Source organism: Puntigrus tetrazona, chromosome 1 (assembly GCF_018831695.1).
Source record: "Puntigrus tetrazona isolate hp1 chromosome 1, ASM1883169v1, whole genome shotgun sequence".
Taxonomy (NCBI): domain Eukaryota; kingdom Metazoa; phylum Chordata; class Actinopteri; order Cypriniformes; family Cyprinidae; genus Puntigrus; species Puntigrus tetrazona.
In genome coordinates, this window is record NC_056699.1 from 19,993,553 (window position 1) to 20,009,014 (window position 15,462).

The 15,462-nt window shown below is 37.4% G+C and overlaps 1 protein-coding gene across 5 annotated transcripts in view; it reads right to left on the reverse strand.

Annotated features, from left to right (window-relative positions):
* Window positions 1-1,637: 1,637 nt before the first annotated feature.
* Window positions 1,638-15,462, reverse strand: part of rgs12b (regulator of G protein signaling 12b) — a 36,830-nt gene continuing 23,005 nt past the window's right edge. For 2 of the 5 annotated variants that reach the window (XM_043242601.1, XM_043242592.1), the window contains 14 exons: window positions 14,200-14,221; window positions 10,421-10,590; window positions 9,945-10,037; window positions 9,567-9,710; window positions 8,062-8,241; window positions 7,191-7,341; window positions 6,907-7,001; window positions 6,071-6,265; window positions 5,762-5,835; window positions 5,432-5,558; window positions 4,936-5,032; window positions 4,426-4,493; window positions 3,696-3,792; window positions 1,638-3,429 (listed from right to left, as the gene is read on the reverse strand). In XM_043242601.1, the coding sequence (XP_043098536.1) occupies window positions 2,849-3,429; window positions 3,696-3,792; window positions 4,426-4,493; window positions 4,936-5,032; window positions 5,432-5,558; window positions 5,762-5,835; window positions 6,071-6,265; window positions 6,907-7,001; window positions 7,191-7,341; window positions 8,062-8,241; window positions 9,567-9,710; window positions 9,945-10,037; window positions 10,421-10,590; window positions 14,200-14,221 (2,094 nt within the window). In that variant the 3' untranslated portion in view covers window positions 1,638-2,848. The remainder of the gene's footprint in view (window positions 3,430-3,695; window positions 3,793-4,425; window positions 4,494-4,935; window positions 5,033-5,431; window positions 5,559-5,761; window positions 5,836-6,070; window positions 6,266-6,906; window positions 7,002-7,190; window positions 7,342-8,061; window positions 8,242-9,566; window positions 9,711-9,944; window positions 10,038-10,420; window positions 10,591-14,199; window positions 14,222-15,462) is intronic. The other 3 variants (XM_043242611.1, XM_043242620.1, XM_043242628.1) reach the window with 3 other exon arrangements.

Genomic DNA, 15,462 nt, shown 5'->3' on the forward strand with positions numbered 1-15,462 from the left:
ATCATGTGATCAGCTGTGCCGTTCATGCTTTATGTCTACCTTTTGTTCTTTATTTAATAACAGGAAAAGGAAGTGATAAACCGTCTTATCTAGAACTATTTGGGCTTCTGTCTTTCCTTGAACTCCGACAGACGTGGTACAGTTTTTAGTCATATAATACTTAACAGTGCCTTTTTAAATGTGTGGGGTTGTGAAGATATTTTTAACACTTTTGAAAAAAAACGTTTTTATGCTGTCCAAGGTGGCATATGCGTACACGTTTGTGTGTGCATGAAAAGTTTTGATTATTGAAGCATAATTTACCCACAGTTACTTGAAGAATAACATGTTATAATGTCAGTATTAATATGCTGTGAGATTTGAAAAATGATGCTTTTCAATTTTCATCGACGGTTTGAGTGCCGTAACTACGGATTGACAAAACTGTACAATTAAAAAGAAGTTAAAATGGAACGGTTGCATCAACAAATGCCTTTTCATATTAGTTTTGCATTTGTTAACACTATCGGGTAGGTCAACATGATGGAGCATTCACTTTTAGCAACAGTCCACGGATACTTGAATTCTGAACTGTTACAATACATATCTATAGCGAATAATAAAAACACATCAATATGTACCTATATCAACGTAATTCACGTATTGAACTCGTGTTTTAGAAACTGTGGTGAAACGTGCAGTAAGGTACGTAAAAAAAAAAGTGCTCAAAGATATGTATTATGTATTATGAGACCAGGTAGCAATAAACATTATTTCTTAAAAGCTCTTTGCAAATACAATCTTCATACATAATATTAGTTTCAACTGTTGATTATATGAATTATATACACACTCACAAGGTTTTTACATGATCCTTTAAAAAAATAATAATAATACGCTACTTTGATTTAGTTGTTCTGCTAAATATTTTGTGATACATCTTTAAAAAGACTCTTTGATGTATAGTTCAGATGAAACAGCATTATTAGAAAAATAATTCATTTGTAATATTATAAATGCCATAACTGTCTATTTTGACAAATGCGTCTAAAGTATTAATTTAGTTAAAAATTTAGTATTAAAATTTTGGTTTATCAAAGAGCTCTGTCAAGATGACTTTTTTAAAAGAAATTATGAACTTGTTTGTTTACAACATGCCAGCAAGTCTTATGCACTAATTTCACAAGTCTTGTTCTCAGAAAACATATGCCACACTGTGATAACCCTAAGGCCAGAAACATGCTCTCACATGTATACACAAACAACGCTTGGCCAGCACATTCCAAACGCAGTATTCTGTACTGTACATCGGTACAGTAAATGATGAAAGTTTACAATTTTCTTTTGCTATTATAAATGTTCAAGCTTGCTTAAAAAGATAATTTTTTAAATGGTGATTCATTGTAACGGTAGTAGACCTAAAAGACAAAACTGGCTGTAGAAGCAGATAACGGATACCTTTTACAGCACCCCTAGTGGTAAGACAGAATTAATATATACCTGTGCTGCGTATAACAATACAACAACCAATATACAAACTTGTTAATGGCGTAGTTGGAAAGCATGTATGTTTACATACATAGAGCATGTTTCAGGCCTAAGAAATAGTAGAAATTGAAAAAAGGTGTCGGAAAGAGATCATAACAAGACACAAACAATGAGAGGAAGGGAGAAAGATCTCACCCGTAACATTTATTTAACTCTATTTACAGGTTTGCAGGAATATCAATCTGAGAAGAGATATCGGTCGTCTACAAAAAAGACTGCTACAGAAAACTGAAAATGATTTCAGTGTCAGAAGGAACCGAATGGAGAACAATTCAACAATGTTGGCAACTCAACATAGCAATAAATCACACAGCTGTAACAGAAACTATGTACACATTTAGTATTTTATCATTCAAGAAGATATACTGACATTTCGTAAGGGATAAATTAATCCTTTTTTTAGGATTATATTACACAATTACATATGTAACATGATACTGTAGCTTAAAAAAAAAACATGGAAGTGATGTCATGGTGATAAACAGGAAGTAATCTGCGTAGCTACACATTGTTGAATTGCATTTTCGTAAGACTACGATGGCGAAATGGGAAAAAAAAAAATGTAAAAGCTCTGAGGTCTCAATTTAAGATTGAAATATAGAAATGTGAGGTCATGAGGAGTTACTGAAGACTCTTTGTCAATATTTAGGTTTCATGGACAGGCTCATGGAAGGCACGCTACTGGTAACCAAAGAAAGGTAAGGCGAGGCCTCCGTCGTGCTAAAACGGATTGTGCTTGTTCATGTTTTAATCCATTTGTGTATTCACATCATTTGAACAGACAAATAAATTCATGCGTAAACGAGGGTGTTTGTTACTTCAAACACTCCACGTCTGCTATATAGTTTTTATTTAGTGTCAAAGAATTATCACATGTTTAGTTCAGTCATTTGCGGCTCCTGTTAAGGCCATCATGTGATCAGCCACGGGGGAGAGATATGCAGAAGATGAGCAAGATCACTTCAGTTCACTACTGACCTCAAATCAGTTCGACTGGCTACAATAACACTATTGTTTCTCTCAGTGAAAAAAACAACAACAAAAAACTGTGAAGGTTAATGATTGTCAAGATTGTGTGTGGCTAGTCGTTTTAGAATACTTTCAGGGGAACTGTCAAATGCATTGAAGGTAGAAGTCTCTTTTCCGATTCTTCATTAAAGTGCTTAAAGGGTGTCAAATGTACATGGGAAGAAGGCGGTTTTGCCAGGGTTTGGCACAGGGCTTACGATAAGGAACACAGCAAATCCACAGCACTCAGAAATCACACACATCTTCAGGAGGGACCAGAGAGAGGTGAGGACAACATGCGAGCGTAGCTTGTTCACACGGGAGAGGTACCTGATCGAGCCCAGCTGTCCTGGTAAGAGTCCTCCCTCAGGAGGTGCAGTCGGTCTGGGGAGGGAGGGAGAGGCACGGGGGACTGGTGAAGGAGAGAGCTGTTAGGGCTTGTGATGTCGCCTTCAGCGACATATGTCAGGTCCGTGCCGCTCTCCTCTTCCTCCAGTGCCTGCACCCCTCCGTCGCTCCTCCAGTCTGTTATCCCAGACGAGCCCCCTTTTTGCGAGTGTGGGATCGGGGATAGCGAGGAACTAAACGGCGATGGATTCCGACCCGCTGCATTTCTGAGAGCGCTATTGGGAGGCATCAGGGCACGCCTAGGCGCCGTGCCTTCCACCGCTGAATCTAAGCTCTGCGTTTGGTGGCTGGCACTGAGCGCGGAGCCGTTCTCCTTGGATCGGGGCCGGGTCTTTTGGGAGACAGGAGTGGAGCTGAGGTGGTTGCCGTCTGCTTCCGTGTCGAGGCGCAGGAAGTCAGGAAGGACGAGGTCGGATTTGTTCAGCAAACCCCGCTGGTCGTCAGCTCTGTTGCTCTGTGCTTTGGATATGAGCTCGAAGAATTCTGCTTGAACAACAGACACAATTTTAAACTGCTTCGTTCGTAAAAAGTACATTCCACATGTTAGATAGAAAGGACATCAGCAACAGATTAATTGCGGCTGCCAGTTCAAAGTGTGCTTGTGTTAGCGTTAGCTACGTCAACCAGTGTTACTACAGAGACTGTTAGCATAGGACATAGCCAAGAACAACTAGTGCTTAACTAGGAGAGAGAAAGAAAGAGATTATTTAAGAAAGTGAAAGGGGAATTGTTTTTTTTTTTTTTTTTTTTACCTTCAGCTTCATCTATATTAAGTTTTTTCTGTTTGCGCTTTTCCACCTGGGCCCGGGTTTTCACAGCCGAAGCCTTTCCTGCCGCTTTGTCCTCCCCCTGGGTAGCGACAATGAGAATGGGGCACATTAAGGGTGCGTGGATGAGAAGCGCCTCTTCTACAAGGCTTTCTCTGGGACGCAGGGCTAAGACTACAGGGGCCTCATGGGGAACTTTGTGGGCCTCTAGTCACTATCACTAAAACTAGTGTACATACTCATTCTACTTGTGCAGTCAATCTCCATTTAGCACAGCACGTCACTGCAGAAAAACCACCACCAGCACAGCATGCCACCACAAGACCCAACATCCATGAACAGCCACGCTCAACTTTCTTGTTTTTCCACCATTTCTCTCAACATATCACACGGCTATCAGTAACTATTATGACGAGAAAATCTCCACCCAAGGAACTCTTGGCGGACAGAGTCTGCTATCCCCTCACAGTGTTGTGGTGTGTTGAAGGAAAGGAAGTGGTAAAGAGTTGGGGTTGCTGTGATCCGAGAAGTAGGGTTAGATCATCCACAGGCCCAGAAATGGACAGATACATACAGCCTTCAGACCGGAGGGAAAAAAACAGGGGAGCCAGCCATGCACAGACTCCCCACACACAGGCCAAAAAACACAAAGAAAGAAAGAAAGAAAGAGAGAGAAGGGGATGAAAATGTATGATCTTTGAGATCGAGATCTTACTGTGGCAGACTGGCTTCGCGTAGACAGAGGTGGACCGTGACTTTTAGATGAGACCAGCTTTTGTTTGTCTGTTTAGAGAGGGAGAGAGTTAACTTATAACAAAGCATTCACGAACCATTTTAGTTTCATTATACAAAGCGTATTTTGATGCGTTAACTAATATACTAAAGCGTATCAACTTCATTTTAATTTTTACCAATGGTGTGTGATTCGATAATATATTTAAAATCAATAGATTTTAAATGTGCACAAATAGATGTAAGTAATAATGTATATTTCAAATGCTTGTCAGTATATTCAGCACATTTAACCATATTTCGGGAAGCAAATTATGAGAAGTAAAATGTATAATACATTTTAACTAAAATCTATTTTAATGAAATTGCTATTTTAACGTAATTTAAGTGACTAAAACACTGCTCCTGGCTTCTATGCTATTGTTTCACAGTGGGTGAAATCAAAGAATCAGATCAGATGAGACTCAGATCTGTATGTGTGTGCGCATCTTGCCTTTTCCTGGAACGTGGTCTCCTGCTTCTAGAACAACCCGTAGTCCATCTAGATTAGATATAGGAAGTCCAAGATCCAGCGGCTCTTTCTCTCCACTCTACCCACACAAAAACAACAATTGAAACAACAATTAATAATAAAATCTAATTAGTAACCATTTTATAAAAAGTGCATATATTTGATATTTTTGACATATTCCTCCATCTCCATAATAGCAATGTGCTACAAAACTAAACCAGCTAAACAGGCAAGATGATGGAAACATACCGTACTTTGTGCAATAATGTGAAATTTGATAGCCAAACATTCTTAACCCACAAACACATCATAATCACGTTTTTGGTGGGAATTCTTACATGCAATAGTGTGCATAAAACATTTAAGATACACGCCAATATGCGCAACAACAAACTATATCAATTCAAGATATTAGATACTACATTATCCACATCTATATATGCATATATGTATATCTATATTTATAAGTTTGACTCACTATCCTAGCCACCAGGTCTCCTAAGTTGAGGCCATATTTGGCTACCACTGGCCTCAACACTTCTGTAACAGGCTTAGTGGGTTTTGCTTTAAGCCCAACCGAACGGTTTATGGGCACCAGATCCAGTCTAGATGAAGGGAGAGATGAAGAAAGAGAGAGAAGTTAAAGCAAATAAACCTTACAAAATTGAATCCTTATGACTGTTTGATAATTAATGACTCCAGTTAGGTTTAAAAAGTATTACAAAAAAGATGGATGCATAAAGACTTACAAAAATGATAGATGAATATATGGATAGACAGAGATAAAAACAGATAAACAGCTGTGTACCGGAATAGCGTACGTTTCTCCAGCCGAAGATCTCTGGAGCACAGTGTCATGCAGTCCTGGTCCAACACTAAAGGCTTTACACAAGAACAGTACATGCTATTATAGTCCATTACAGCACTGCAGTATTAAATGATGTAGATCCACATACACACACACACATAAATACAGCACTCGGCACTGAAACCACTCGGTAACCTTTCAAGGTGGACAAAACAAAATTGAAAAGCAAAAGTGAAGGTATCTTTATTGCTGGTTATTATTATAGTATACACATACAGTATCTGAACAGCGTTATGATAGGCATGTTACCTTTTCTCCTCCTACTAGGAACAGATCCACAGCAGCCAGATTAATGCTGAGCTTCTCACACAATCCTAAGAGCACCTCTCTGATGGAGACGCCAGGTCTGATGGGTACTGAGCAGCATGAGCCATCGGGAAGGTTAATGTTACAGTGACGCACGGCACGCTCAGACAGTGCCATGGAGTTACGCGACGTCTCACCCTGTAAGACAGAGGACGGTACAAGAATGAACTATGCAAATAAAGAGTTTTTAATTGAGTTATTATATTATATTGGAGATAAATTTCTTATACATCAAATAAATAATAACTACTTCACATCACGTAACACTTTAGTATAGGGACCAGTTCTCACTATTAAGTAGTGACTTATTAGCATGCCATTGTTATTAACATATTTAACATGTTTATTAGTATGTACAAAGCACATTGTTTGCATGACCATATTTTAAATCCCTATCTAAACTTAATATTAAACAATATTTAAACCACAATATTATGAAGTACGGAAGGATAACATAGCATACGCAATTCTGTGTTAAATGCAATGGAAAGATACTATTTGGGCAAATCAAAGCATAAATACTCATACAAGATGTATATTTTCATTGTGTCTAACACAGAAATGGCTACATTATGTGTGCTCACAGGTTGCTGTTAAAAATAGCGCTACGGTAATGTTACGGTGCCGAATGATTGAATAAACTAAAACTTTATTAAGGCAAAAGTCATAGTTAATGGTTTGTTAATAGTGAGAATTGATGCGATATATAATATTTGGTATGCCAAAATGCTTAGCCTAGAGAGATCTACATCAGTTTAAGTCAGATGGTCTTGACCCACCTCGTTTTTTCCAGAACCAGAGGTGGCAAGTTCCAGACTCGCACCAGAAGACAAAGAGCCTTGTGATTCCCTCCGTCCGTTACTGCCTGTAAAGCCTGTGATGAAAGACAAACACCGTTTGTAACTGAAAATTGGAAAATAGAGGGAATTGGAGAAACTGCAGGAAATATTCAAGGAGATGAGAAGTATAGAAGCAAAAATGCAGACATAAAAAGAGTTCATGAACATCATAAGTGCACAATCGATGTAAAAAAAAAAAATCAGTACTGATGTTCCCCACTCACTGTAGTCTCCAAGTTCCTTCTTCTTTGATCCTTTTCCAAAACTTCTATTTCTGGACCAGGAGAAGAAAATGCTTTTCTTTTTATCACCATGTTCATCTCTGCTGTCTTCATTCAGTGATCTTCCCGATTTACTCTTCTTGTCGTCCTGGACCTTCAAATAAAATGTTAGATTGTTTTCCATAATCAAAAACAAAAGCATTACACAAAGACCCAAGGCAGAGATGATAATTAACTCTTTTTAGCGGAGTCTGATTGATATGCAGAGTAAAAATGAGACACATAGCTGGTCAGGAATTTACTGCGTTTAATTAGATCTGACTGGAAGGCAAGGTGGGATGTTAACTGAGAAGAATGTGTTTCTTCTTTGAAATCTTGTGTGATAACTATGCTAACACCTGACTATGTAAACAAGAATAGAATGCTGACAATAGCTCACACCTCAAAAGCAGCAACATACTTGCATTTAAATACTTTCAAGTGTGAAACTATTCCCGGCTCCCGGAAACCTTTAAAGGACAGTAGAAGTGAGATTTTTGCCAAATGATTTAAAAACGTTGGTACAACTTCCAAATAAATTTAATAAAAACCATTTACAAATATTATTACGTTCTGCAATGCTGCACAGGTCAATTCATAATTCATAAATGTTCATACATAATCACTTATGAATGTAAATAAAGTAATGAAAGTGCTAATAAACCTTCCACTGAGAGATAATTAGGGATACCTTCCTTTGAAGTGCTTCACAGTTTATTAGATTTTTTGATTACCTTTCAAAAGGAAGTCAATGTGTCAACTGCAAACAGAGTGTCATTTTTCTAATGAAGGGTGTAGGACATGAAGTAAACACAATTGTGCGTGTGCGTGTTACCTTTTTGGGCGTAGAGAGGTTGGAGCGGTCAGAGCTTGTGCTATGTTTGGACGTGGGGCTACTTGGGACCTGGTAGGGGTCTGGAAGAGGACGTCCCTCCACCTCTGCAAGCATACATTCTTGATACAGGTAGGACTTTAGGAAGCGTGTGTAACTGTCAAACTTCATCAGGTTGAAGATCTATTGATGGAATAAAAAAAAAAGAGTGGTGCTGTTAAACCAGCTGCTTGCAAGAATGGCACAAACCTTGATACCGGTCCAGTGTAGCCATGTTTTTTATGCTTGTCAACTAGCGTAGCTTTTTTTAGTCTTGCTGGTAAAGCAGCTTAAGCAAAACCGGTAGGGGCACCAGCATCCTTAACAAAAACATATGCTGATGACCACCAATGTGGGTCTTATCAGCTGGGATAACATACACTTCCGTTCAAGTTGAAAGGAGGTCAGTCTTTTTTTTGAGAGAGAGAAAGAAATACTTTTATTCAGGAAGCGTGTATTATCTAAAGCGACAGTAAACACATAATTTCTAGTTTTAATAGTAATAATAATAATAATATTAATAATAATAAATCAGCAATATTAGAATGATTTCTGTGATCATGTGACTGGAGTAATAGCTGCTGAAAATCGAACTTTGTTATATGTAATTTATTCATGTGATGGCAATGTATTCAAATAGAAAATACTTCGCATTCTTACTGGTTTTACTATTATTATTGATCAAATACATGCAGCCTTGTTCATTGCAAGAGGCTCATTTCAAAAATATGAAAACATTTTGAATAAAAATGTAACCTATAATCTGCTCCATTTTTTTAGCACTACTATTTAAATGATAGATATCCAGAAAAACGGGGGTTAAGGAAAAAGGACAGATACTGAATAGCTACAGTATCTGTCATTGTGAACGTTTATGTAAGTTTGTGATTTACAGAGATCCTGGATAAAGAGGTGAAAGCCAGACAGGAGACTCTAAATGCGTCAACGTGATTCTCCGCCTTAAAAGACACTTTATAAGAGCACATTCTCTGCTGCTACATGCACAAAGGTTGCCCCCAGGTTTCCTCACGGTTATCATGGGGTTGGAGTCTACAGGATGCTACATTCATGATCTTATGACCTCACAGAGATGAATTCAAAATACTTCATTATTTCACGTCTTGCCTACAGCCCTCAAAGATGGTGCTGTGGTGGTAAAGTCTTACAGTGGAGTGGAGGGGACAGTCATTTTAAAAACAAGCAACTGTTTGGGAGAACACAGATCTGTATGTTGTTAAGAAAACTTAACTATTTGATTATTTTATATTAATTGGTCTGGGAAAGTATAACCACATAAAAAGACACGTTAAGGCGTGTAAAGAGATATTCCAGCATTTCAAAATCTCTAGGATGGGCCTAACACCGACACAGCCTGAGGTGCATTTGGAAATTTTTAGGCTCTGTTTATTCCGAGCTAAAGCTTTTTTACATTCAGAAATACATTGATGTAGGCCCACTTCCTGCCTTACCTGTAGTTGTTGCTCTTTAAACATGTCTGGCCTTGGAGCATTGAGGATGTCGTCAGCCAACTGAGCCTGACTATCAATGTTGACAGGCGTGGTGGCCTTACTCGACAGGAAGCTGTTGTAGATCTCTCTGGCCCTCTGGGACAGCTGGGGCCCAAACATTATGACAAGGTTACAATCAAAAGTCAAATGAAAAACACTGTTTATTTCATCCTGTCCATGCAAAGGGTGTATTTACTATACTATATGGACTGCTATGGACAAAAAATCTAATTAAAAGCCTACAAAATGTTTTGTGATCAAGCATCCAAATGAAAAAAAATAGTCATTAATTAATTTAAACTTTAACAATCCCACTGGTAAAATATGTGGACTTTATACCTGTTTCTTGTCTGTTTCAGGAACATGACTGAAATATTCACATGCTTGCCAAAATAAAATGTTCTCCTCGCTGAACTCCTTCTTCAGAAACTCCTGGAGGATGAAAAGAAAAAGCAGTAAATTAAAAATTGTTGATTATTCTGCAAAACACAAAAAAGTTCTTTAAAAAAAAAAGGTCTGTTGCTTTTCACCTTTCAACTAGAAAAATAAACTACTCCCTCACTGGCAGAACTGAATTCTCTAGGCATTCTTTGCTTTACAGATAGTGAAATCTTTTCCAAACACTTCCTGGTGGTTTTGTTTGAGACCTTGAAATCGTTGAGTTCCTCATACAATCTCGCTGAGAAAGCCTTTACAACTTTACTACACATTTTCTATTAAAATGCATAAAGCTTGACTTGTACTCCGTATCGATCAAGGATTCTGTAATATAGTGGCCGCTCTAGAAAAGAATGACTTGGATGGATCCGACCTACCGAGAAATATCGGACACCGACAGGATCCTGTAGCAGCCGCTCGAAGCAGACGGCCCATGATGCAACGCGCCGTTCCGTGTGGCGTCTATGGCATTGCACGCTAGGGAGGCTGGCATTGCTGTTCAGACTGTTATCACTGCCGCATCCTTTCAGGTCCACACTGTTCAGCTCTAAACACACACAATCAGATAACAAGGTTAATATTATTCACAATTATTTTTGTTAAAGTAGACATTTATAATGAAGCTTTTTATTTATTCCATTTATCAAGTTGAACAAAAATCCCCAAAACATCAACTCTTTCAAATCACGATTATGTAATTCTGATGCCTGAATGATAATGGTTTTCTAAATTAAAACTATACTCTTAAAATAGACCCGCATTTGAAAATGAATAATGAAAAACGTCAGAGCTAGATTCCCTCTTTTTAGTCTCATGGGTAATTCTAAATGGTTGGTTGAGTTCTTGTAATCAAATGCTAAAGATTAAAGTTACAAAGCAAATCCTTCTCTAAAGGCACAGTTCAGTCAAAAATAAAAATAGTCATTATCTATTCACCCACATACTGTTGCAAATTCACATACCGTTGTTTTATCAGAGGAATACAAGAGTATTTGAAAAATCAAACTGTTCATAGTAAACAGGAGCTGTCAAGATGCATAAAAGTAAACAAAAGAGGTTAACTTGACTACATTCAGTGTTACTACATTGCAAAAGAAATCCTTAAAGAAATGATCAAAACCTTGAAAGGCTATGCAAGCCATAAAACAGCTTTGGCATAGCTGAATATAAAACATCATACGCTAAAAAAAAGCACCTCTGAAAGAGCCTGAACAGACCGTGGGTTACTATCAGCACAAGCTCTTACCTGGGTAAAGCTGGTACGAGCCTGTGTGATGCCACTTCACCAGGTATTTCATGCCAATTGGACGCCAAGCTTTGACATCCATCCCCCCACATTACAAACACACACTGCCACGGAGCAGAGGGTGAACAGCCATTAAACTGTCCTTACAGCTATCGTACATACTGCCCGCGATCATCATAAGCATAAGCAACTAGAAACTAACTAAACAATACAGAGACAGCGACGAGACGACATCCATGCATAGAGGTAAACAGATAGAGTGGCCCGCGCACAAAGCTCAGAACGGGCAGATGATAAATTATTGAAAGTAGAGAAGGGAGGGAAACTTAGACGGTAGAAGTAACAAGAACCTGCAATATTAATGCTAGACCAGCACAGACACCCAGAAGCAAAATAACCCAAGACAAACTGCACACACAAACAGATGGGATGATTGTATTTTGACTGCGTTGCATAAAATGCACACTCTTCCTGTTGTAATAGGGGTAATATAACAAAACAGATGTGTCCATGATAAAAAAAAAAAGTACATACATACCAATCATTAAAATTTTTCATGTGATTATAAGGTCAAATTATGATAATTTAAGAGACTTATAGACCTTGACTCATAATGAGGGTCTGAATTGATCCTCTATTTAATTTCTTCTTTTGTGGTGTTTGTCTCTGCGTGGTTGTTGTCCACACCATATGATTTTCACCAGACAACCTTGTTTTTAAAATATTAACTCATTTATCAATGCCATCCTTCTCTAATATTAAGATTACTTATGTATTACTTATATACGTCACAACTAATATAAGATGACCTGGTATTCGCTTAAAATCGACTTAATATTTGTAATAATTTAAAGTTAACTTAAACTTTGCCATAAATTAAATGTTTTCCTTTCAAGAATTACATTTTTAATTAATTTTGATACCAGTCACCCTGACATTTTTGACTTAATTCTCCCCCCAAATATTTAGAATTATATATAGAAATAATGTATTTATAAAAAAGTCAAACAAGTTAATCAGGGGTGAATTAAAATCACTGTAATTATGATTTCCATTTTAAATAAATTCAAGATTAAAAAATATGCATTATGTCATTGATCCCTATAGATGTATTTCCCTATAAATGTAAACTAACTAGTCTTACAAAGGGAGAGGTCCAGACTGTAAAGCTCACACCAAGACGTCTACAAAAGCTCAACTCAAGCCTAAAGCCAGCAGAATAATGAAGAAAATGAAGGGTTGCTGAGATTTGCACTTTGATCCATGGGTGTCACTGACGTTACAAGTGGTCCTTAACTCACCCTCTCTGCTTTCACAGACAGATTTATGACATCCTGCCATGCTGTTAATTGATCTTGGAAAGGATAAAACTGGCCCAGGCATCTGAACACGGATCCAGCCAGGCTCACCTCAATTCAGATCCTATTATGATCATCGAGTTTGAAAGGCAACTTGATGAGGCCAAACAATTGTGTTCCCATTCGCAAACACACACATTAAAAACAATACTACAGGATAGTAAAAGAAACAGCCCGCTGAAATAAGCAACACTTTATTTCAACAGTCCGCCTTAAACATCCTATAAAAACAACAAGCATCTACATGTCAAATACCACTCATTAGAGTATTACATCTACATTTATGCATTTAGCAGACGCTTTTATCCAAAGAGACTTACAGACTTACAAATGTACATTTTACCAGCTCTTGCTTTTCCTGCAGAAATATCTGCTTACACTTATTTTTGATGACTATAACTGTGCAAACACGTCACGTGATTCTCCTAACCCTAACCATCACCTAACAGTCTATTAATGCTCTAATGAGAATTAGCTGTAAAGTAGTTGCAAAGTATAAAACAGCAGAAAAGTCCAAAGTGGTCTATCAAAATAAAGTGCTCCTCAGAGTTTTGCATGCATACATCTGTCCCTCCGTGCCTTTTGTTATGCATAAGGCTGAAAGATCTATAGCTCTGACTGGCAACGTTAAGCAAACATTCACAGAAACCCTGACACATTCACGCATGCTAATTAAGGGACTGAGGGGGGAGAGGGGAGGTAGTCGGGGCTTGTCCACTCCTAGTGCAGTTGGATTTGAAATACAGAGATTTACGCCAAAACAGTAACTCACTCTGACCTGATGAGTCACTTTACTCTACTTTCTGTGCAATCACTGGTGCTGTTCCTCGCAAATAGTTTTGTATAAAGAGAGGAAGTTGGGCTGAATGCTTAAAGAGGCATGTAATGAAACACCAGAATTTGTTTTGTCACATCATAACATTATGCAAGAGTAAATGTGTGATTTCAGAGGAAAACTGATCACAAATAATGTTGCAACTGACCGTGAAAAGGACTGATTACATAGTTTACTCCCACAAAATGAGCCAGAGGCTTTAAAATGCTAGTCTATATTCTTCCCAAAAGCATTTATAGAGCAAAAACTGCTGTGTAAGAGCCGGATTTGGGGGATGGAGAGATGCATGGCAGAGGAAACAGAAAGCCAATCTTATCAAGAGCTCAGGCAAATAAAAGAGAGCCAAAATGGTGTTTGCTTTCTACTTAAATTAGGTAGAGCTCTATCAGTTTCAGATCTACATATATAAACTACATTAACATTGAAAACACAGAATTGAAAGCAACACCAAACCTGATACAACATATCAGAAATGAGACTGGAGTGAAAATGGAGTAGGATAGGAAAAGAACACAAGAAGGTGAAAGTAATGTACAGGCAAGTAATGTAGAAGTAATTAGATCCCAAAGAAATGTGGTACAATAGAAGTAAAAATAAAGAATGAAACTGATAGAAAAAACAACTGAGTGGAACAGAAATAAGATAAAACAGACATTTGAATAAGAGGCTCAGATGTGATTTGAGAGTTTAATATCAAAACAGTGATTAATTACTCACCACCATCGGAGACTGCCGCAGACTGCAAGAGAACACAGAAAGACATGTGTGAGTGACTCTCTTCACCAACACAAACGCACACTGAAGTCTGCAACATAGCAGGGTACTCTGGTGGCATGATACACACACCAGCTCTTCCTGTTTTACTGGTACAGTCTCTCACACACACGCCTCCTCACTCACTCACTGATAATGAGATGCATCAGATACATTCCAGCAATCTTGATATTACTGACCCCGCCCACTGTGACACATTAGCCCCACCCGTTTTTGATTTGCCTGAGCATGTCATTCAATGGTTAAGTAAGAGATCAAGAAACTGATCGAAACCTTTTTATCCCAAATGACAAATATTGAGTCACAGAAATTGTACAAAATGACGAATAAAGATAGTCTTGACTTAGATACATTTGTATTTCAATTTCATCTGTGATTTATTCAGAATGATGACCCATTTATTGCAGGGTCAAATGATGCATGCTACAGTAATAACAGTGGCATTCAGGTGAGTGAATGTGTAAAGTGTTTGTATGGGATGGGTGCCAAATGAGTGATTTCCTTTAAATGTGGGCTCAAAGGTCAGAAAGTGATGAAATTCCCAGGGTGTGCGCTTACGTAGCATAGTTTTTCTACAAATAGCACTTGTTTGCACTAAAGACAAATGTAACTTATTTTTACTATACGCCACCGTCCAAAAAGTTAGGGTCAAGAAATTCAAATCAATTTGTATTTTTCAGAAAGGATGCATTACAATTAATCAAAAGTGATAGCAAATACATTTAGAAAATGTAAATAATGAGAGATTATCTTCAAAAACAACCTCAAGCTTTTTTGCTAGTGTATATATATATATATATATATATATATATATATATATATATAAATAATAAAATTGTATATATAAAATAATTATATATAAAATATAAAGAAATTATTATTAATATAGAAAAATATATTGTACCCCACATATTGAACATCATCCATTTAATATGGATGGACCAGTGAATGATTTTAAGGATTTTACATGAAAATCGTGAATTACGATGAATTCATAATGAAAATTAGGCTAAGAACACTACACTGTTATCAAACATTAATTAAAAATTACTATTAATATTTCGAATTCACCTTTTATTAAAGCAATATTGATTTAAAACACTGGGCCTTAACAAATAAAAGCACATTTGGCAGGGAATTCAGACTATATTAAAATTACTACCTCAAATAAACCGATCTCCAAAGAACTGAGTGACACATTGTTTA